Genomic DNA, 20,744 nt, shown 5'->3' on the forward strand with positions numbered 1-20,744 from the left:
AAGAAAAAAGCAAAGACCCGCAGAGGTCAAAGGGGCAGTAAGACTTACTGTCAGCACAGCTCTCTGCCAACTCGTGGCCGAGCCCCTTCCAAGCCCCGGCCACACTTGGTGCTCGTCTACACCCGAGGAGGATGTGTCCAGGCTCCCGGAGCTGGGACAGGGATAACACTGAAGTGAGCTGAACGGGGTTTGTTTAAGACCTCGGGGGGAACAAGAAGTCGGCGAGTGTCGCCGCGAGACGGAAAGCCTTTCGGGGCCCCTGTGGGCTCAGGTTCGGCAGGAGAGGACACGCCATGGGGAACATACCTCGGGACCAAAGGCCCAGAACAGGGGAGCACCAGGAGCTTTTCACCAGAGCCACAAAAAGGCTTGTGGCAGAAGGAGGCTGTCAGTGGTGGGATTCGCGCTCGCCTGACTTGGGAACCTGTTTCTACCACTTAGCGTTCTTGGACCTGTTACTTTCCTTACAAGTACCTTTCACTGTATCTCCCCCCCGTCCCCCAGAGTGATTATGAGGCTTTAAAAACATATAGAGAACACAGGAGAGTGGCTAACTCACAGTGTTTGCCACATGGTGGCACCTATTACTTTTTGTGGTAGCCAGCTCCTAAAATGGCCCCAGTGATCCCCGCCTCCCAGATCAGGCCCTTGCACAGCACCCTCCCACCACGGGTAGGGCTGATGTGTTTAATCAGTAATGATATTACGGAAAAGATGGGACTTCCTAGGTGGGTCATAAAGGACTTTTCAGCTTCCCCTTTGCTCTCTGTTGGATCATTCACTTAACGGGGGAAGCCCACCGCCATGTTGTGGGGACACTCAAGCCACCAAGGGAGAGGCCCACGTTGTGGGGAGTGGAGGCTTCCAACTAACAGCCACACGGGTGAGCCATTCTGGAAGCAGATCCTCTGGCTCCTGTTGGGGCTTTAGATGATGATGGGGCAGTTGCCCCAGCCAACATCTTGACTGCACCTCATGGGAGACCCTGAGAACCAAGTCACCCCCAGATTCCTGAGCTCCAGACGCTGGATGAGACACTAAATAATGGTTGTTGTTTCGGCCACTACATTTTGGGATAAGCGGGTATGTAGCAGTAGGTAACTCATACATTACTGGGCTCTTGTATTGAGGACAAGTGGAAAGAAGAGGGCAGGGGTGCTGTGGGGTTGGATTATCTCACGTGGTTCTTTTCCGATTATGCCCAATTTTGTCGGTAGGTAACAATCAAGAAGGTATGTGAAATAAGGAACAATGTGTTCCAGAATTTCCTTTCAACAATAGGCTCTGTCACAGGACACAGTGAAGTTACTCTGAAAACAGGTTGGTCCCTTTGGGACTTGCCTTCATGCTTTGTGAGGAAGGACCAGAACTTTCATCGGGATGTAACTTGGCCTTACAACTGAGGCAACACGTTTTGGTTTTCTTTTTCTTTTTCTTTTTTTTTTTTTTTTTTGTTGTTGTTGCAGATAAAGGCTTGTTTTATTGAATAATTGATCTGTGTTGTTGCTGAAGCCACAATGTACAGACGACAGAGAGGGGCTTCTTTCTTGGTCTCTTCCTCTTCCTCCTTGGACAGAGTCTTGGTGATTTCCTCCTCTTTGGCCTGGAGCCAGTCTTCAAGGCCCCTCGTGGGCTTCCTTGGTCTTAGATCTGCGGGCCTCCGCGGGGTGAGCCAGGAGCTTCTTGCGAGCCTTGCCTCCCTCCAGCTTCTGGATGTGCTCCGTGAGAGTCTGCCTGTTTCTGAACACATTACCCTTCACTTTCAGGTACGGGCTGTGAGACACGTGTGGCGGGCAATCTCCTTAGATTCACGGTATCTTCTGAGCAGCCGACACGGAATCCTCGTCCTCCCCATCCAGGTCACGTCTCAGGCATTCGAGCACTGGCGGTACCTTTTCTCTTACCAGTGTGCGTATGCCTGCCCGTCTGGCGGGCCGAAGTGTTTTTCCGGCATCGAACCCCGGAACGGACGGTCACAGGCTTCTGGATGATCAGCCCATCTTTGGTCAGTTTCCGGATCTGCTGATGGGAGCTGGCATTGGCGGTTTCATGTGTCTCACCAGGATCCAACCAGACCTTCTTTGTGCCACAGCGGAGGACCCAGGAGGCAAGCCTCTTTCGAAGCCTGAGCACGCTCATGGCTGTGGCCGCAGCCCCGAAAGGAAAGCGAGGCAACCCCTGTTTGAGTCTCTACCAGATACGGTGTGTATTAGGAAGCCTCTCTGTTCCGGATGCTGGGACAGTGAACCATTCCAGGCCTGTGTGAGCTTTGCGATTGTTCCCTCTGCATCGGTTGGGTCCTCTTTCCCTGTCCGCGTGTGTGTGCTTCTCAGTACTCAGCTGAAGACTGGCAGGGGGCGGGGGACCCTCTAAAGGTCACCGGGCGCGGTCTCTCCGCACAGCCTCTCCTCCCGGGCACTCTGCCCAGCAAACTGTGGCCGCGTGGGCCTCTCCAATGCCGTCCTCTCAACCTGGGGGCCCACTGGGCTGTGCCTGGGTTCTCCTTCCCATACTGTGGTCTGGAGCCCGTCTGCAGGCAGTAAGCTGGGGCGATCGTCTGCTTTGTTCCCTCTCCCCTGGATCACTGTCATGTGGAAATAATCGTTTCAGATGCCTTTTTTCTTTTTGTGGTTGTTTCAGGCAGGAGAGCCAATCCAGTCCCTGCTATCCCATCTGCCCTGTACGTTTTTCTTGCCTCTCTCATCACGGAAGCAGGTGCTGTGATGGCCTGTGTCAGCCTGGTCCCTGAGGGGCTACAGCACGGGCCAGGCCCCTGCTAACCCATGATGGACCCCAGACGGAAACAAGACATGAGCCCGTCTGTTGTAAGCCCCCGAGGCTCAGCATAGCCCAGCCCGGTGCTTCTCAAACTTAAATGTGGGCAGGACACATCTGGGTCTCACCGAAGGGCAGATTCCAGTTCAGGAGGCCTGGGCTGGGTCTGAAACTCTGTGGTCCTCACGAGGACCCAGGGCGTGCTGATGCGGCTGGTCTGGGGACCGCACGTTGAGTGGGTCCAGCCCACCTCCAGTGTTACCCCAACCCGGGTCTGTCCAGTCCCTGAGTGGAGAAAGTGGTATCCAAGAGAGGCCTGAAGCATGGATGAGATCTGACAGGCGGGTGTCGGGGAGGGAGGCAGGGGCCCGGCGTGTTATGTTCCTGGTGCCCAGAGCAGCACCCGGCCTGCAGGAAGTGCTCAGCAAATATCCGAGGGCGTTGTCAATCAGGGAAGAGTATAAAAAGGCTTGGCAAGTCGGGGGGTGGGGTGCAGGTAGGGGTGGTAAACTGCAGAGTGAGACGGAGGAAAAGCCGGTGGTCAGGCTGCCCCGGTGCACGGCCTACAAGTTCACATAGAGATAGATGGCGATTCGCCGTGGCTCAGCGCTGAGCTTGGCTTTTACAGCTATGGCCGTGTCTCCTGCTGTGTACCGGGCACTGTGAGAGCAATACGCCCAACCCAGGCTCACTGCCTGCTCCCCAGTCACCTGCTTCGCTCCTCCACCCCCCCCCCCCCCCTCTGTTCATGGCTTCATCCTCTCCAGGTCTCTGGGCGTGTGATTTCTCTCTAAAAATCCCAGTGGCTTCCCATCACCCTTAGAATAAAACCCAGACTCCTCCCCAGGATCTATTCCCTCCTCCCTGCCTCCCTCTCTGACCCTGCCCTCCCCACTCCCCTGTTCCCTGGACTCCAGCCACACTCACCTTCAGCTCCTCTCACATGGCCACAGGCCCTTTGCACTTGTGATCTCCCTACCAGGAACACTGTTCCCTCAGGCTTCCTGACCGCTCTTCCTTTTCACCTCTTCAAAGACCCGTCCTTGCCTACCCCCTGAGCTATTCTCCCTTTGCTTCAGCCCCCGAAGCATGTGGCTGCCACACTGCCCAGTTTTCTCTGAAATGGGCTCGTTTATGTACCTACTTTTAGCGTCTGTCACTCACTCCCAAGTGTGAACCCGATGAGTACAGGGAGGGTGTGCTCAGGGCTCTCTCTCCCCAGTGCCTAGAACAGGGCCTGACACCTAGTAAGTGCTCTATAAACATGCTGAATGAATGAAGGGATCCAGGCTAAGAAACAGCCGTCCCTGGACAGTGTGTTGGTTCCCACCCTAAGGCTTTTAGCACAGAACCACCTCTGTGGGCCAATTAGAGAATATTTTCGCGGGGGCCTGAGTGCACTGGCGTGAAATGGCTGAGATGATGGGTGCCCTAACGTGGTGACCCCACTTTGTCCACATTTGGGCTTGCGTCGAAGGCCAGCTGGCCGAGGCCGACGCTCAGCAGACACAGCTAAGAGATAACCGTGGCTCAAATAATTACCGGGCCCTGCCCTAGAAGCTGGACGGCAAAACCCCTCTCTCGAGGGTGCACTCGAACTCACTGACGCAGGCCACTGAGAGGGTGTCTGAGGCTGTGCCCCAGACCAAGGAGCAGCGGCTCGGTGGTGAGCTGGCGATGTCTGCCGTGGCCTGGGAAGGAGGGGGAGGGCATCAGCTCCCAGGCCCAGGTCGGAGAACGCTCACCTGAGGTGACGGCATTGTCCTTCCTCAGGTTCTCGCCCTCGTGCTTCGGGGATGTGATTTCTGAGTTCCTCTCGGACAGGGTCTGGCAGAGCACCTGGTTGTGGCCTCTCTGCAGGGCACTGATCTGTGGGAGGAGGCGACACACAGTCAGAGGGGGCTTGCCCAGGTCTGCTGGATCTGCTGGTACTTCTCCGCAGTTGGGCAACAGATTTGGACTGATCTCTGGTGGGGGTGTCGGGAAAGCCGTGCTTTGGACCTCGAACGGGAGAGGGCCTGTTCCTTCAGTGATCACCGTGTCCTATGTGACGAAAACGTGAACCTTATCTTTGTGCCCAAAAAGTGGCTCAGGAGCAGCTGTCACCGGGGATACCTGATCCCTCAGACACCCCGCGACCACCTTTGGACTCTCAGCCACAAACAGACCAAGTGCTGGTTCCGGATCGTCCGGCACTGACTGGACGGCAGAGCAAAGTTGGTGAAAGGGAAGCAGGTTACTGAAGTAATTCACTCAAAAGATAACAACAGTAGCTCGTATCTCGTGGAACGCTCGGAGCTCACAAAGCCTTTTCACAGATGACACTTCGACAGCTCCTCACAGCGCCGCCGAAGGCCGAGGTTCCCGTCAATGCTCCCATTTTCTCCCAGTGAGCAGACAGAGTCTCGCAGAGATGAGGCCACCTGCTCGGGATCACATGGCTAGGCAGGAGCGGAGTTATGATTCAACTAGCGTCTAGGCGCCCAGTTCTAGCTCTTTCCACCTTGCTGGATGGCTCTAGGAACCAGCATAGAGCACAGCATGGACCCGGGAGCCTTCAACTTCTGTTTACAGGCTGACGAATCCAGGGAGGACACCGGATTCTGTCTCACTGATTCACTCTGTACGTGGGGTGATGGTGGTCCCAACCGCACAGGATGGGTAAAGGGATTTTCATAAGTTAGGGCATGGACAAGTGCTCGGATCACGCCTGGCACATGGCATACGGGTAGGAGCCGTGACTACCCTCTGACCTCACCAGGTGCGTTTTACCTGCGGCTTCTCAAGTCTGTCCGGGGGCGGGGGGGGGGGGGGGGGGAGGTAGGTTGGCAGTATTTTCACGGGCATTTGTAAGCCCTGCCGCGGCTCACTTCAACGCCAGTGTGACCGTTAGGCAGAAGTGCCGTGATTCCTGTTAACACGCTTATCCTGCTGTAGGTGAAGCGTAAAAAATGATGGGGGGCGGGGGGTGGTGGGACGCACTCAGGGAATGCAAGTTGAGGGCGCAGGGGGGCCTTGCCACTAGGTGGCGCTCACAGTCCTCGTTCTGGGTTTCTGTCCCTGAGACTTGGCATTGTGACTGGTAAAATTAACAGGAGCATCAAGGCTTCACGAGTTTTCTGGCTCATTTCATGAACCATCATTATTCAGGTTCTATGACAATTGGGGCAGTTACACTTTCTTTTTCCCCGGGGTATCGGAGACACTGGAGAGGGGGCATTGGCTAGAAGGTGGTGGGGACACAGATGACTGTCCCCCATGCTCCCCAAGGCTATACTTTTGCATGTTTGTGCTTCTGAAACTCTGAGTGAAAACATTTCTTTCACCTCGTACTGTTCTCGGCAGGGCGGGGGGGGGGGGCGGGGGGGATGTAACTTTCCCATAAAAGGTACTTGGAATAATTTTTAAGAGTGTTTTTCTAGCCCTCCTCAGCTCCATGCTTTTATTTGCATGACACGAGAGGCACAGCACAAAGAGACAAACTTCCAGAAGGGATGGCGAAACCACATGCCCTCCTGCCCAAAGATGCCAGTGCTCCTGCTTCTGACAGATACAATGGAATTCAACCTACGCATCGGGGTTCGTAGGAGTCCCGATTTCGAGAAAACTCCAGGCTCCAAACGTCTTTGTTTCTTTCCCTACCAAAATGAGTACCCGTATTGTCTGTAACGGGCACACATCCCAAGAAGTTTCATGTCTGCTCTCCTGTGTAATAAGATGGGCAGTGAGTCATAAGAAGGCTAATAGTGTTAGGAGGATAGCTTCGGGAGAGTAATTTGCCGGCTAATGAGCACAGGCGTTCAAGGGCACGCAGAGGCAAGTATTTTCTAGTGATACAGCAGTGGATGGGAGACCCTTCAGAGCAGGCCATGATGCACCCACTTTCGGGGGGGACCAGGGAGCACCCAGCAATCCGAACAATAAACCGACCTGCCCATGCGGCTTCTAACTTCTGGCTGAATGTTCCGCAGGTGGTAGAACATTGGAGAAACTACAACGTGAGCCAACAGAACTTGATTCGGGTTCGAACCCACCGAAGCCTCCAGTCCAGATACGCCTTGTTACGAAATATTCTCTTCCGGTTACCAGCAAAGATCAAGGGGTGGGGGGCGGGGAAGCAACAGAATGATGGGTTGGTGTAATTCTTTCTAGACGCTTCCTTCGTGAGAAACTGGTTTCCAGATCTCGCTAGCCACTCTGAACACACTCAGAGATAGGAGAGGATTACGTGATGTTATCTGTCAAACATGTTTGACTAAAAAAAAAAAAAAAAAAAATTGTATGGGAATTAATTCACCCCTTGTCCATGGATCTGGGCAAGACATGCCACCTGCACTCAGGAAATCTCTGAAACGGGAGAATAACTGAAAGGGAAATTACTCTGTCCAACAGCAAAATTGGGTTTAGATTAAGCAAAGAAGATGCTCCTTCAGGAGTCGGCTACCCTGAAGGCGGCCGTCAAGTAGGAAATCCTATAGAACCTGCTGCTTTCGTTGGTTTTCCTAAAACACGTCTGAGGAGTCATTTGTTCATTTGAATAAATTTAAATAGATTTATTTATTTATGATTTATGTATTTATTTATTTCTTCAGGATCCCTCTTGGGAACACAACCAAGGGAAGGCCAAGGTCATGCCTGCCTCATTCTCTGCCAACTTCCCAGAGCCCAGAAGAGGGCAGGGCACAAGGCAGTCACCCAAAAAATCTTATGTGAGTGAATGGACGGGTGGATGATTGATGGGATGAATGAATGAATGAACAGACGGGGTCCTAACGGAGCCCTAGAAGGTAACTGGGCCCACTCTCTGCCCTCACGGAGCTTATAGTCTCCTGGTAGGATCTCCTAGGTTCACCACGCACGACCTCAGTCCTTTTCTAGGGCACCGTTTCTAGGATCGAGGCCACGCACCTTGAATTGGTCCCAGAGGGAAAGGCCGTGAACAGGCAAGCAGAGAAAAGAGGCCCCAGGCACGACTAGGTCTAGGCAACATTATGCACGGAGACCACAATTCATCAGTGGCCCATTTTTTAAAAATTTAAACCAACTTTATTGACACATAATTTATGTACCAGGTCAATGGCCAATTTTAAAGTACTTGAAGAAATCTGGGGGGGGGGGGGGCGGGGCGGGGGGAACCTAGCTTGTCTCAGGAGAAAAGAATGTGACTATCCTGGACAGTGCGGAAATTCCGGGTGGAGAATTTCTGTCTGATGGCATTGCCTGCAAGTGAGCCAGCAAGTGCCTTCGGGGTTGGGCGAAGGCTTCGGTGTTTGGAAGACTGGGGATTCCTCCTCCTCCTCCTCCTCCTCCTCTCTAGCTGACTGCCCACAGCTCTTTCTGGCTGGGGCTGGGTGGATGTGAGGGCCAGTCACTGAAGCAAAAGATCTGGGTAGAAACAGGAAGCGCAGTGAAAGCGTGAGGTCTCCGAAGGGGCGGACCCGCATTCGGCACACACCCGCTGCTCCTAACTTACTGGGCAAACGGAACAAGCGCCCCGTGGTCTCTGAGCCGGCCTCAGTCTCCTCCTCTGTAGAATGGTACATGTCAGAGGCCAGTGCGATTTAAATAAGCCAACGGATCTACGGCACTCGTGCCGGGTGCCCGCACGCTACAGGCGCTTAACAAAGTTAACACGGTTCTACTGGGCTATGTGCGCCGGGCCCCCGATTCCTGGGATTCGTGCTCATAGCCACCACGCTACGGGGACTACCCCTTTCGTGTCTATCCGCGTGGCTCCCCTCGTGCTCCCCGGCTCTACCCAGGAGCTGTCGCCCTGTGTCCCCATTCTAAGGCCTTCACCAACTTGTCACTGAGTCCTACCTGGCTTTTCAAGCTCTCGATCTCTCTCTGTTTGGCATCGATGTCTTCATCCAAAACCTGGAAGTTCTGTGAGGTGCCCCTCTCCTTCTGCCTGGGGGAGGTTTTCTCCGACAGCCTCTGACTCAGGTTGGCCACTTGGCTCTGCAGGTTCGCTATCACGACGTCTTTGTATTTGGATTCAAGTTCAAAATCCGAGAGACGGCTGATTTCTTTCCCCAGCAGCAGAATGATTTCATCCTGGGTGGAGGCCAGATGGGGAGTTTACTAGGTGTGGGTCCGGGTGCAAGGCTGAGCCCATTTAAAAAAAAATGTAGGGGGGCGCCTGGGTGGCTCAGTCGGTTGAGCGTCCGATTTCGGCTCAGGTCATGACCTCACAGTTTGTGAGTTCGAGCCCCGCATCAGGCTCTGTGCTAACCGCTTGCTCAGAGCCTGGAGCCTGCTTCAGATTCTGTGTCTCCTTCTCTCTCTGCCCCTCCCCTGCTCACGCTTTGTCTCACTCTGTTTCTCAAAAATAAATCAATGTAAAAAAATTAAAAAAAAAAAATCTTTAAAAAAAAAAATGTAGGAAAAACGCGGCGTAATTCTTTTGGGAAGGTGAGGACAGGCGGGGAGGGAAAAAGCAGACTTTCAAAGTCATTCTCATAACGTGGAAAACCTCACAGAGACAAGAGTTTGGTGAAAATGATACACCTGTACACAGACTCCTGTAATAGATGTTTATACCTCACAGGCACTGAAAATTTCCTTTCTCATACAATCATACTTTCGTGTTGAGAACCAGCACCCCACACGGGAGCTTTTGTTGCTAGAGACTTTAGTTCTAATATTTTTGTTTACAATATTCAGCCTAGCACGGTGGGGACCTAGGAAAGGTCGTTAGGAAAATGACATTCTATTTGACCACACGCTGCCTATAATGAGGGCTATTTTTTAACTTAAAAAATTGAATACGTTCTGAAATATTTCTTTCTCCTCTCCTCCCTTCTGGTACATCCTGCCTCTTTGCGTTATTCACGGAGAAATGTACTCCAGGTAACCGAGCCTGTAAAGTAAACGAGACAGGAGTGGTGATTTATCTGTGTGGGCTCGTGTAAACTTGGGGTCGGGGGGTTGGGGGTGGGGACAACTGCCAGCTGACTTTACCCCCAGGTGTAATTGCCCCAGTTCTCCACGTCTCCGAAAGAGAAGACTCTGCAGCCAAAGAATGTGTTAGGCTTTTCCCCAAAGGAAAAGAAAATAAGCCCCAAACTTCTCACCAGAAGTCATCAAGACAGCGTCAGAAAATCTGAAAAACAAGTCCTCAGGTGTATTTGCAAATGGAGCTGCAGAATTTCTGCTTTTAAATAGTCCCTGCTCTTCCCACCATTTTCCATTGGTCGGAAGAGGGGAAATGGCTTTTTTGTAGGCCAGCTCATTTCCTGGGGACCTAGCTACCCAGTCAGCCTCACGCCCTGCCAGCTCCCTGGCCCAAGGAAGGACAGGGTTTCCGACCTGAGGAAGCCTCTCTGACATTGCCAGTTGCTGCCAAGGGCCTTTCTCTGAATCCCTGCAAATGCTTGCAGCGAAGTTTCAAGGGATGGCATGAAACACCTGGGCAGCCGCGTCTGTTCCACCCAATTAAGGTCAGCCGGGCGCTTATCGTTTATGCAACAAACATTTATTGAGCAGCTACTACACGCCAGACCCTGTGCTGGGCTCTGGAGCACCAAGAAGCCTGCAGGGTGTGGTGTACACATGCAGCCTCTGCCTTTCTTTGAGAACAAGACCCCCCTCCCCCTGTGAGAACCACCCCCCCCTTCCTTGAGAAAACACGCCCCCTTCCCTGTGGTCTTGGTAGGGCCGTCAATCATGTGCCCGGCTCCTTCCTGTCCCACCTCCCATGTGCACGTGACCCAAGCTGGCCAATCAGGGCTTTCTCAGAGACTTGGCACATCTGTTACCGAGGGAGAGCATCTTGCCTCCTTTTGGATCACGAGCTTTAAACTTAGAGGCTTGTTTGCCTGAGTTGGTCTTTTCCAACACATGAAGCCAGCGTGCCGTTAGAAAGCCAAACTCCGAGGGAAACAGAAGGGAGAGATCGGTAGTAGGGAATGTTCTGGTGATCTTACTTAAGCTCCTGTACATCTAGCCATGCCTGAAACTGGTAGGCTTTTAAGTTTTCAAGAAGATGAGGCAATAAATGCTTTTTGTTTTGTTTTGTTTTGTTTTGGTTGCTTCAGCTGATTTGTTTATTGGCACTTTCATTTGAAGGAGTTCTGGGAAGTCAGGGCGTAAATGGCTTATAAATAGAAAACATTATAAATCTGGTTGCGTAATATTTCCAGCGTAAAACCGGGATGGATTGAAAACCGGCTACAGATGCTTTGCAGCTTCTGCCAGCAAAGCAGCAGAATCTACTGCCCCGAATGAGGGCTGGGCCCGTGTCTTGCTTTGACCAAGGGAATGTGGCCGAAAAGATGGAGGGCGATCTTCAGGCAAGTTCTTAAAAGGCCGTAGAGCTTCTGCTCTGGCCCTCTGGGAAGCCCGGGGCTGCCGTGCTGTAAAGGAGCCCCGGATACTAAACCATGTGCAGAGAGATGCCCAGCCTGCCAGGCGTGCTGGCTGAGGTCCTGGACGTGGAGAAGAGGCCATCCCAGACCACTGGCTGGGCCAAGGGCTGGCTGACTACAGTGGCATGAGCGAAGCCAGGGGACACCAGCCGAAGAACATTCCAGGTCAACCTGTAGATGCTGGGAAGTAACAAACTGCTGGTTTTTTCTGGTGTGTGTGTGCGTGTGTGTGTGTGGCGGGGGGGGGGGGCGGTTTGAGTAGGCTCCACACCCAACATGGCGCTTGAACTCACGACCCTGAGATCAAGGGTCTCAGGGAAACCAGCCCAGGAGCCCAATACATTACTGTTTTAAGCCACTAAGTTTTGTTGTGGCTCGTACACAGCAATAGAGAATTGGTGACAGCATCTGAGCCTGGCTTCTTGCCTCTCTGCAACGCTTCCAAAGTCTGGTCCCCAGACACCTGCCACTTGACGTCACAGATTCCCACGCCTAACCAGGACCCCAAGTGGTTCTGCTCCTCACAAACTTGGAAAATTGCTGCAGGCTCAGGCCCTGGAAAGCAAGATAATGCAGGACTGCCTCTTTCAGGATAATTTCAGGGTTATGTCTATGCAGGGAGACATCAACCTGGCTCCTTCCCAGGGTGGCTTGAATTCACCGGTTCTGGCCCGCATTCCCATTTCATTCTAAACCTCTCTGGTTCTTCAACCAACCCGTCTTCGCTCAGGCCTCGGCATCAGTGCTCACGCCTTCCCTCCAGGAGACGTGTGCTCCCCACCCGTGTCCCACCACTCGTGGCTGACCAAGCAGCTACCGTGTGGGAGTCAGGAGTACCAGCTTCCAGGTTAACCCAACCTGGGGTTGAATCCCAGCTCTGCCCCTCACATGGCCTGACCTTGGGCAAGTGACTTAACCTCTCTGAGCTTCAGCTCCCCCATCGGTAAAGTGAGGGGGGTACAATCTCTTTGGAAGACGGTGAAGATTCATGAGCTAACTGAACGTCAGGTGCACAGGACCCCTCACCTTATCCTGCTGGTCTGAGTCCTGGTCCGCATAAATCTCCCCGGAAGGTCCTGCCTCGGGAATCCCTTCGGCCACTGACGGTTCCAACAGTTCCACAGCGTTGGTCCACACTAACACACAAGATCAATAGAGAGCGTTACCTTAACATGGTGAGGGTCCCTAAGGTCTGGAAGGCTATTTTCAGACTAACCTCATAGTCTTTTCCCCCGTTACTAGAAAATTACAAAGCGACGTATACGCTCACTGAGCAACGGCGAACACGCATGACAGGAGTATGAGAAAGGGACAGAGCTGCCTCATCCCAGGCCGCGGTGTTAACCAGGCCGGTTGGCTTTGGTGTGTCTCTTTCTAGGCTTTCCGCTAAGCCACGTAGGAGCTGATGACCTGGGGCAGGCCATTTACTCTCGCCAAGCCTTGGTTATATCACTTACATGTTAGTCTCTGTTATAAAGGGCACTCTGAGGATTAAATGAAGTAATGATGTACAGCAGGGGCTGGCAAACCACGGACCTAGGGACAAACTGGCCATCCAGCTGTTTTTGTAAATAAAGTTTTATTGAAACAACAGCTACAGTCATTCACTTCTATACTGTCTATGGCAGCTTTCCAGCCACGAAGGCAGAGTGGAGTAGCTGTGACAGAAACCATAGAGCCCACAAAGTCTCAAATACTAACAGAAAAAGTTTCTCATTACAGAGAAAGTTTCCTACCCCTGAGCATTACCTTAACATTCAGCACTAAATGCCAGCTATTTTTTACTGCAATTATATCTTTAAAAGAATGGATTTCTATTGCAGAGATTTTTATCTGGCTCATCTTTTCACCTTACAATGAACAAAAACATCTTCCCACGTCACTATCTATAGCTATGACACATTCCTTTTTCTTTTTTTTAATGTAACTAGGAGTTTGTGCCTTTTAATTCCCTTATACTGTGTTTTTTTAATTATATTTTTAAATGTTTATTTATTTTTTTTTTTGAGAGAGAGAGTGTGAGTGCCAGCAAGGGAGGTGCAGAGAGAGAGAGAGGGGACAGCGGATCCGAAGCTGGCTCCCACTGACAACAGCCAGCCCGAGTTGGGGCTTGAACTCACAACCCATGAGATCATGACCCGAGCCAAAGTCAGATGCTCAACTGCCTGAGCCACTCAGGCACTCCTATACTATGTTCTTTTTAATGGTGGCATTGTAGTCCATTACACAAGTGTGCCAAACATATTTTTTTAACCAGGATCCATTTTTTAGATGTTTAGGTTTTCCTGATTTTTCCTTATCCCCCGCCCCCCAATATTACAAAGGTTTTTCATGACTTTCTGGAGTCCTGGCATCATTATGTGTGGAGGTCCCACTCTGCACACAATCCACTCACACGAACACCGATTAAATTTTTTTTCAGCATAGAAACTTTTGAAAAGACTTCTGGATTTCTGCTTTTGAGATCATTTGGCTTTAAGTGGTGTTTTAAATTTTTTTTTTTTCAATGTTTTTTATTTATTTTTGGGACAGAGAGACACAGAGCATGAACGGGGGAGGGGCAGAGAGAGAGGAGACACAGAATTGGAAACAGGCTCCAGGCTCCGAGCTGTCAGCACAGAGCCCGACGCGGGGCTCGAACTCACAGACGCGAGATCGTGACCTGGCTGAAGTCGGCCGCTTAACCGACTGCGCCACCCAGGCGCCCCTAAGTGGTGTTTTAAATCTCCACCTGACTTCTGGGCAATCGCCGCACATTCTTGGCTTCTCATGAGGTGAGAAATTGAACCAATTGTTTCCAAAGGTCACGAAACGTTAATGAATGTTAACACTGACAATGAAGGAAGTACACACCTTCACGTTTGTGGGCATTTTATTTAATCATTCATTCGCTTTGATTCTGCATTTTGTATTCATGCATTTCAGGGCTAGTGATTTTCTGCCCCACCCAGGTCTTGAACGTGTCTGTGGACTCCAGAAGCACGAGTGGACATAGTCAAAGGCCCGGAGGAGCACATGGCCTTGTGCGTTGGATGAGCGGCTGCGGCCACAGTATCCCTCGCCGTGCAGAAGGAAAGGGGCCTGGGCTCCTGCACCAGAACGGGCTGGGATCCCAGCGATGTCCTCGTTCTACCTTGGGGCAGGCTGGATTTCTTATCTGTTCCTTTTTTTTTTTTTTCCGATGCAAAAGCAAAGAGCCTTTCTGAGTCTGTCCCATAACGTCCGTCCAGTTAAGTCCACAGAACAAAACAGAGAAACACAAAAACAGACAACCACAGGGCCCCTAGAAAGTCTTCCAACTCCATGGAAGCAAAACTGAGAGCTAGCTTAGACCTTTGAGGGGATTCCATGTCCCTCCAAAACCGATGAGGGGATTCCACGTCCCTCCAAAGACGACGGCCTCACGCCGACCAGCGGGAGCGACCCGCCTCGTCTCAGACCTTTGAGGGGATTCCACGTCCCTCCAGAAGGGAGAATGGGAACGTCTTCCGAAACTCCTGGCCCATGGTCCTCCAGTGCGTCCACTTAGACCGCGTCGGGCACTACCAGAATTCCAGAAATAAGCTCACACAGAAAAGAACAAACAGACAGACACTAACCGTGGCCAGTCAGGCTCTCCGGGTCGGGGGTCCCTCGGGGGTCTTGGGGATCCCGGGCCGAGCCCCCAAATGTTATGCCCAGAATTCGTGATCCCCAAAGACCACTAGGGAGCCGAGTCCGATGCAAAAGCAAAGAGCCTTTATTCGAGCTAGCTCGAGCTCAATCCTCTACCTGCACCGACGCAGCGGTGAGATACCAGGGAAAGAGCTTATCTGTTCCTTATAGGCAACAAAACAAATTGGCCAAGCAAAACTCTTCCAAGAGGGAAGGAGCCTTCTTTCTCAGTTGTGCCCAAGTTGGTCTCCCTGTGGAGGCAAACCTTTCTGAAGTCAGACGCCTCCTGGTGTAGATGGACCTTGGGTCACGTCCCGTCCTGGGGTAACACCGGCCACCGCTTCCCGTGCTCTTTTTACAGGGTCTCCACGTTCCTCCTCTGGGAGCTCACTCTTCAGCCACGCCGACCCGACTCCTTGCACTCCAGCCTCGGCACTCACCTTCCACCTGGAATGCTGTTCCCTCGCCTTTGCACTTCGGGGTAAAGGTCGCCTACCTTTCCGGGGATACCCTCCTGATCCCCCAACTAAGTCGGGTCCTTGTAGTTATGAGCTCACAGGGTACCGGGCACCTCGGCTGTCGGGTGTTGTCGCGGTTACCATTTGATAGACGTTGTTCTGTGATCCTCTCGCTAACGTCCGTCTCCCCGACTGAATGGTAAGTTCCGTGAGGTTGGGGACCATGTCTCAGTCTGCGCCCCTTGAGATGAACTTACTGCTGCCATCTGAGAGATGTGTAAACGGGCACAGAGAGGGAAATCCTCTGCCCAAGCTCACAGGGCTTGAAGGAGGCCGAGCTCCCGTGCGAACCTGCACCTGTCTCAATTCTGTTGTGCACCTACGGACCGGGAAGGCATTGCAGGGTAACAAAAGCTCAGGGCCCAGCCCGCTCATAACCAAGAACTCACAGCAGGCTTGTTGCCTTCTGCGGCACCAGTGCTTTCCCTATGAAAACGCCAGAGCTCACAAAAACGCAGTGACGCAGGTGCTGCTTCAGCGCCCCCCCCCCCCCCCCCCCCCCCCCCCCGGTTGAGAAGCCCAGGTGCAGAGAGACGGAGGCCACGCATCCGGCAAGGGGGCAGTCGGGTCCGACCCCGCCGGTCTGGTTCCAGGACCAGCACACTGCGGAGTGGCGAACGTGGGAACGAGGCCGTGAACGAGGAGCTTGGGAGCTGGTTCACCGTGACAGACCCCGTCAACGAGGAGCCGTTCCGCACGGAGTCTCCTTGGCAAGTGATTGGCAAGTGATTGGCAAGGACTGAATTGGAGGAGTCACAAGATGGAGGTTTAGCAGCTGCCTGATGAAACCGGTAAAGAGACCAGCTGCCCTGGTTGCCCAGGGGCTGCGGGGCTTCCTGGGACCGCGGGACTTTCAGCACCAAGGCCGGGAAAGACCCAGACAAACCGGGACGAGTTGGTCTCCCTGGAAAGAGTCGAGAAAAGCAAGCTCCCCACCCACTTACTTGGTTTCCTGTCACCATGGTGGGGGCCTGCCGCTCTGTGGACAGGGAGGGGCCCTGCTGGGTGCTCTGGGCTCACACCACTCCCGGGAACGTGCCTCCCACGTCCCGTCAGCATTCCGCGTGGGGGGCGCAGGCCCCGCGCCCAGGGCCCAAAGCACCAAGATGGCGGCTCCTTGTCTCTGTCAAGCACTTCCGGCGTCCTCCCTGGGGAACTCCGCGAGGCCCTGCCGCGACGGGCTGGGGGAGGGGCGCGTGCCCAACACAATAAGGGGCAAGAGAAGGGCTGGGGGGGGAACGCCGCTCGCTGGTTCCAGCAGCTGCCTGTTCTCCGCCCCCCAACATTCCCCAACCAAGTTCACGATTAGAAAATTTGTGTTCCAAGCTCACTCTCCCCACCCGACCCTCTTGGGCCCTGAGCCGTTGGATCCTAACTTAACTGTCTAGTGCAGTGCTGTCTGATAGAAAAATAATGCGAGCTATACATATAAGGCAATTTAAATTTTTCTGGTATTAATTCCATTAGAAGGGTAAAACGATGAAATTAATTTTGATAACAGATTTAACCCCATCCATTAGAAAAAAACCCACTATCATTTCAACACATAATCAAGACCAAAAAGATAGAGACATTTTACACTCTGTTTCTTTGGGGCACTATGTCTTTGAAATCCAGTGCATCTTAACTTGGAAGCTAAATTTTCAATGGGAAGACTTGATCTGTATTTGGGCTTCACAAAAACTTGCAGTTGAAGCAGATTTGCATACTCAGGATGTTCCAGGCGTACTTAAAACCTTCCAAAAACTGAATCAGGTGTCGGTTTTGAAATTTAAATTAGTGGAAATTAAACATATAGTTCCTCAGTCACATTAGCCACATTAGCTCAATCCACATGTGGCTGGTGGCTATCACATCTGAAAGCACTTGACTGGAACATTCTCCCTTTTGTTCTCCTACTTCACTTGATCTTTCCTGCCAACATCTATAACTGGGTTTTTTTTTTTTTTAAAGGAATACAGGAGAAGTGAGATACACACACACACACACACACACACACACACACACACACTAATTCTACGGCAAAGGCTTTGAGTATAACATCCAGCCGGATTCTGGAGGCCCCTGTGTCACATTACTGATGGTCACAAGGCCTGTGGCTTAGTTTTTCAATATTCAGCAGACTCCCTGTTTGATGCTATATATGTGCAAGTTGTTTACTTTTCAGCCTAGGGGCAGTCAGTCGCCCCAGTCAGGAGTCCCCACGCTTGGGGTGGCCGGGCAGCATTACACTGCACAGGCCACAGTCCAGAGGCAGGCGACACCGGAGGCTTTCCTAATTAGCAAACCAAAGGCCAGAAATAGGTTTTTAGTTGGTAAAAAGGGTGGCCTATTACCCTTGTATGCTTTATGTTAGAAACAGGCTCCCAAAGGGCAAATGCACGAAGGTATGCCTGCCGGTCGGCTGAAGTACTGGGGAGCCCTGTCCTTGTGCCCCCACTCAGGGAGGGTCCAGTGTCCGGTCCTGGTTTAGATCTCTGCTGTCTAATGCCATCTCTGGGAGTAACTCCTGATGCCTCTGTGCCCCTGTCATGGCGGCCTTGAATGAGCTTTTCTACTAGGTGATGGTCGGAGCCCTTAAAGGACAGAGTCCAGACTTCATCAAACCTACAGAATAGGCTGAATGATGTTTGACATCCCTTTGCTATGTTTACTAGAAGTCTGCATGGGGTAGAATTTATCTGAGACTTGCTTTCCTTGCACCCAGGCAGGGAGGTGCTGGAGTGGTTTCCTGTCACCCGTCTCAAATGTCTTTACTGGCTCCTAATACCTATCGAGGAGAGACCCCAAGGGCCATGTACGACCCAACTGGTTTAACTCAGTTCAAAACAAACCCTCTAGTTGCTGGATCATTTGGAAGTCCCAGTGGGGAGAACCCCAAAGGAGGGGTGGGATGGCTGGGACAGTGGGATGGCAGGGATGGGGGAGCAGAGACACGTTAAGAAGTTTTAAGCGGTGGCTATTTGCCAAATGGGAGAGAAGTTGCTTCAATATTTTCACAGCCATCTGGCTCTCCTGGTGCTTGTCAGATAATTATCAGTCCTCACCAGGGACAGCATGTGGGTGCCTTAATTATCAGCGTGTGGGTGTCTTTAGGATTTGGACTGGGTGCTTTTCGTTGTGTGGTGGCCAGCCTCCAAGATGGCGCCAATGGTTCTTATCTCCTGGTATTCACATCTTTGGATTGTCCTCTCCAATAGTGGATGGACTTTGCAATCATCAGCTCAGCTGCCATAACAAAAGAGCACAGACTGGGCAGCTTAAACAGAGGAATTATATTTCTCATAGTGTGGAGGCTGAAGTCCAAGATCAAGGTGGCATCAGGGTTGGTTTCTCCTGAGGCCTCTCTTCTTGTCTTGTAGATGGCTACCTTCATTCCGTGTCTTCACATGGCCTTTCCTCCATGTGCAGGCATCCCTGGTGTCTCTCTCTCTCTCTCTTCTTATAAGGATCCCTTATAAGAAGTTTTAGAACACATTGCCTGTGGTGATGTGGAAAGCAGAAGATGTTCCTAATGAACTGGGTGATGGAGCCCAGGCAGAGTGTTGGAAGATGCCACCTGCCCTCTTCCTGGCACTTACCATGAACTGCAGGAGGGGAGAGAGGCCAACAGGGGGACTGTTGAACCACAAGGAGCTGGGACTTGATAGGACTTGAAAATTCCTTCCCTCTCCAGATGGCAAATGAAATGTGAGATGTGGGTTGGGCAAAGACCAAATCAAGGGCACTCTCAGGAAAGCACGCTCCAAAGATGAAGCTGAGTGTAAGACTGTGATATCCTTTGTCAAGAAAGCAGAGAGATCCAAGCTGGCGTGTCAGGGAATGATTCGGGCAAAACCCAGGGCTTCTAAGAAGGGCTGTCCCTCCCATTCTCGGCAGAAGCCCAAGGCAGAGGAGGGTTTGTGTCAAGAAGGCTTTTGCCTACTAGGGTGAACCCCAAGAAGGAACACTACCAGTGTGGACTGACGGAGATGGAGACCCACAAAAGCAAGAGAAGCCTATGACCCCCACGCATCTATAGGCAGGTAGCAGACTATAAAATTGCACAGCTGCAAATGTGATACCTCTCATGGAAAAGGCAGGAGGACTCAGAGGGCCGAACCAAGGAACGAGAGGGCAGAGGCAAGAGCCATGAAGGGTCATTTCTGGGCAAGAACAGGTCTAAGTCCTAATAAAGGAACTTCCAACTTTTTCCTGGCTGGATTTCAGAATTGCTTTGGGCCAAGGACTCCTGTGTGTTTCTTGTTTTTCCCCTTTTGAAAAGAAGGCATGTCCATAAACTCTGTCCCACCAGACTATGTTGGGTGTACGAGGGACAGACAACCCATGTCTTCAGTTCACAGTCTTCAGATTGCTGGCAATGGTATGTAAGAACCTGAGCTTAAGGAGCTACACCCAGTGAGCTCCATCTGTACCTGGACTTGATTTAGATGATGAGCTTCTGGAATTCAGACTGATGCTGGAATGGGATGAGACCCTGGGGGTGGGGGGAGCGCTTGGGAGAGGGTGAGGGAGTTGTGCAAGTGAGAGGTGGTGAATCATTGAGGACCAGAGGACAGACTGTGGTAGCCAGTGTCCAAGACAGGGCTGCCAGGAGGTCTCACCTCCTGGTATTCAGGGCCATGGGGAGTCTTATCCACACTAGACAGAGCTGACCTGTGTAACCAGCAGGGTATTGCAAAAATGACATAGCGGCTTCCGAGGCTTGGTCCTAAGAGATGTTGTGGTTTCCATCTTGCTCTCTTGGGCCACCTTTTCAGGAAGAGCCAACTGCCATTTCAGGAGGACATTCCAGCAGTTCTCTGGATAGGTCCGTGTGGTGAGGAACTGGGGCCTCCTGCCAATAGCTATGTGAGTGCGCCATCCTGGAAGCAGATTCTCCAGCCCCAGTCAAACCTTCAGATGACTGCAGCCCTGGCTGACAGCTTACCTGCAGTCTTATGAGAGACCCTGAGCTACAGCCACCCTGCTAAGCTGCTCCCAAAGTCCTGACCCACAAAAAGAGTATCAGATAAAAAACCCACGTCTGGGTTTTTTGTTTTTGTTTTAGTTTGGGTTTTTTTGTTTTGTTTTATTTTGCTTTAGGCCACTACAGTGTTTTGTTTCTGTTTTTTTGTTTTTTTTTTTGAGAGAGAGCGAGAGAGCATGTGTGCAAGCAGGGGAGGGGTAGAGGGAGAGGGAGGGAGAGAATCTTAAGCAGGCTCCATGCTCAGCGTAGAGCCCAACATGGGGCTCGATCTCACAACTGTGAGATCATGACCTGAGCCGAAATCAAGAATCAGAGGCTTAACCAATTGAACCACCCAGGCAGCCCCTTGGGCCATTAAGTTTTGGGAGAATCTGTCATGCAGCAATTGATAACATATACACCGCATGTTAATTTTACATCAAAAAGACAGAAACTGTTGAATTCTGATTAATGGTGTAT

The 20,744-nt window shown here is 51.9% G+C and overlaps 1 protein-coding gene and 1 pseudogene across 9 annotated transcripts in view; both read right to left on the reverse strand.

The window, feature by feature from the left end:
* FHAD1 (forkhead associated phosphopeptide binding domain 1) overlaps positions 1–20,744 on the reverse strand; it is a 125,499-nt gene that overhangs the window by 70,833 nt on the left and 33,922 nt on the right. For 7 of the 9 annotated variants that reach the window (XR_009258397.1, XM_058718997.1, XM_058718996.1 and 4 more), the window contains exons 5-7: positions 12,171–12,280; positions 8,596–8,832; positions 4,521–4,644 (exon numbers count right to left, since the gene is read on the reverse strand). Coding sequence is in view for 8 of the 9 variants with exons in the window: in XM_058718997.1 (XP_058574980.1) it covers positions 4,521–4,644; positions 8,596–8,832; positions 12,171–12,280 (471 nt within the window). In the remaining variant the exon portion in view is untranslated. Of the gene's footprint in view, positions 1–4,520; positions 4,645–8,595; positions 8,833–12,170; positions 12,281–16,260; positions 16,399–20,744 lie in introns of those variants that run through there. The other 2 variants (XM_058718999.1, XM_058718998.1) reach the window with 2 other exon arrangements.
* LOC131503855 (large ribosomal subunit protein eL19-like) lies at positions 194–3,533 on the reverse strand (annotated as a pseudogene).

Source organism: Neofelis nebulosa, chromosome 2 (genome assembly GCF_028018385.1).
Source record: "Neofelis nebulosa isolate mNeoNeb1 chromosome 2, mNeoNeb1.pri, whole genome shotgun sequence".
NCBI classification, from domain to species: Eukaryota; Metazoa; Chordata; class Mammalia; order Carnivora; family Felidae; genus Neofelis; species Neofelis nebulosa.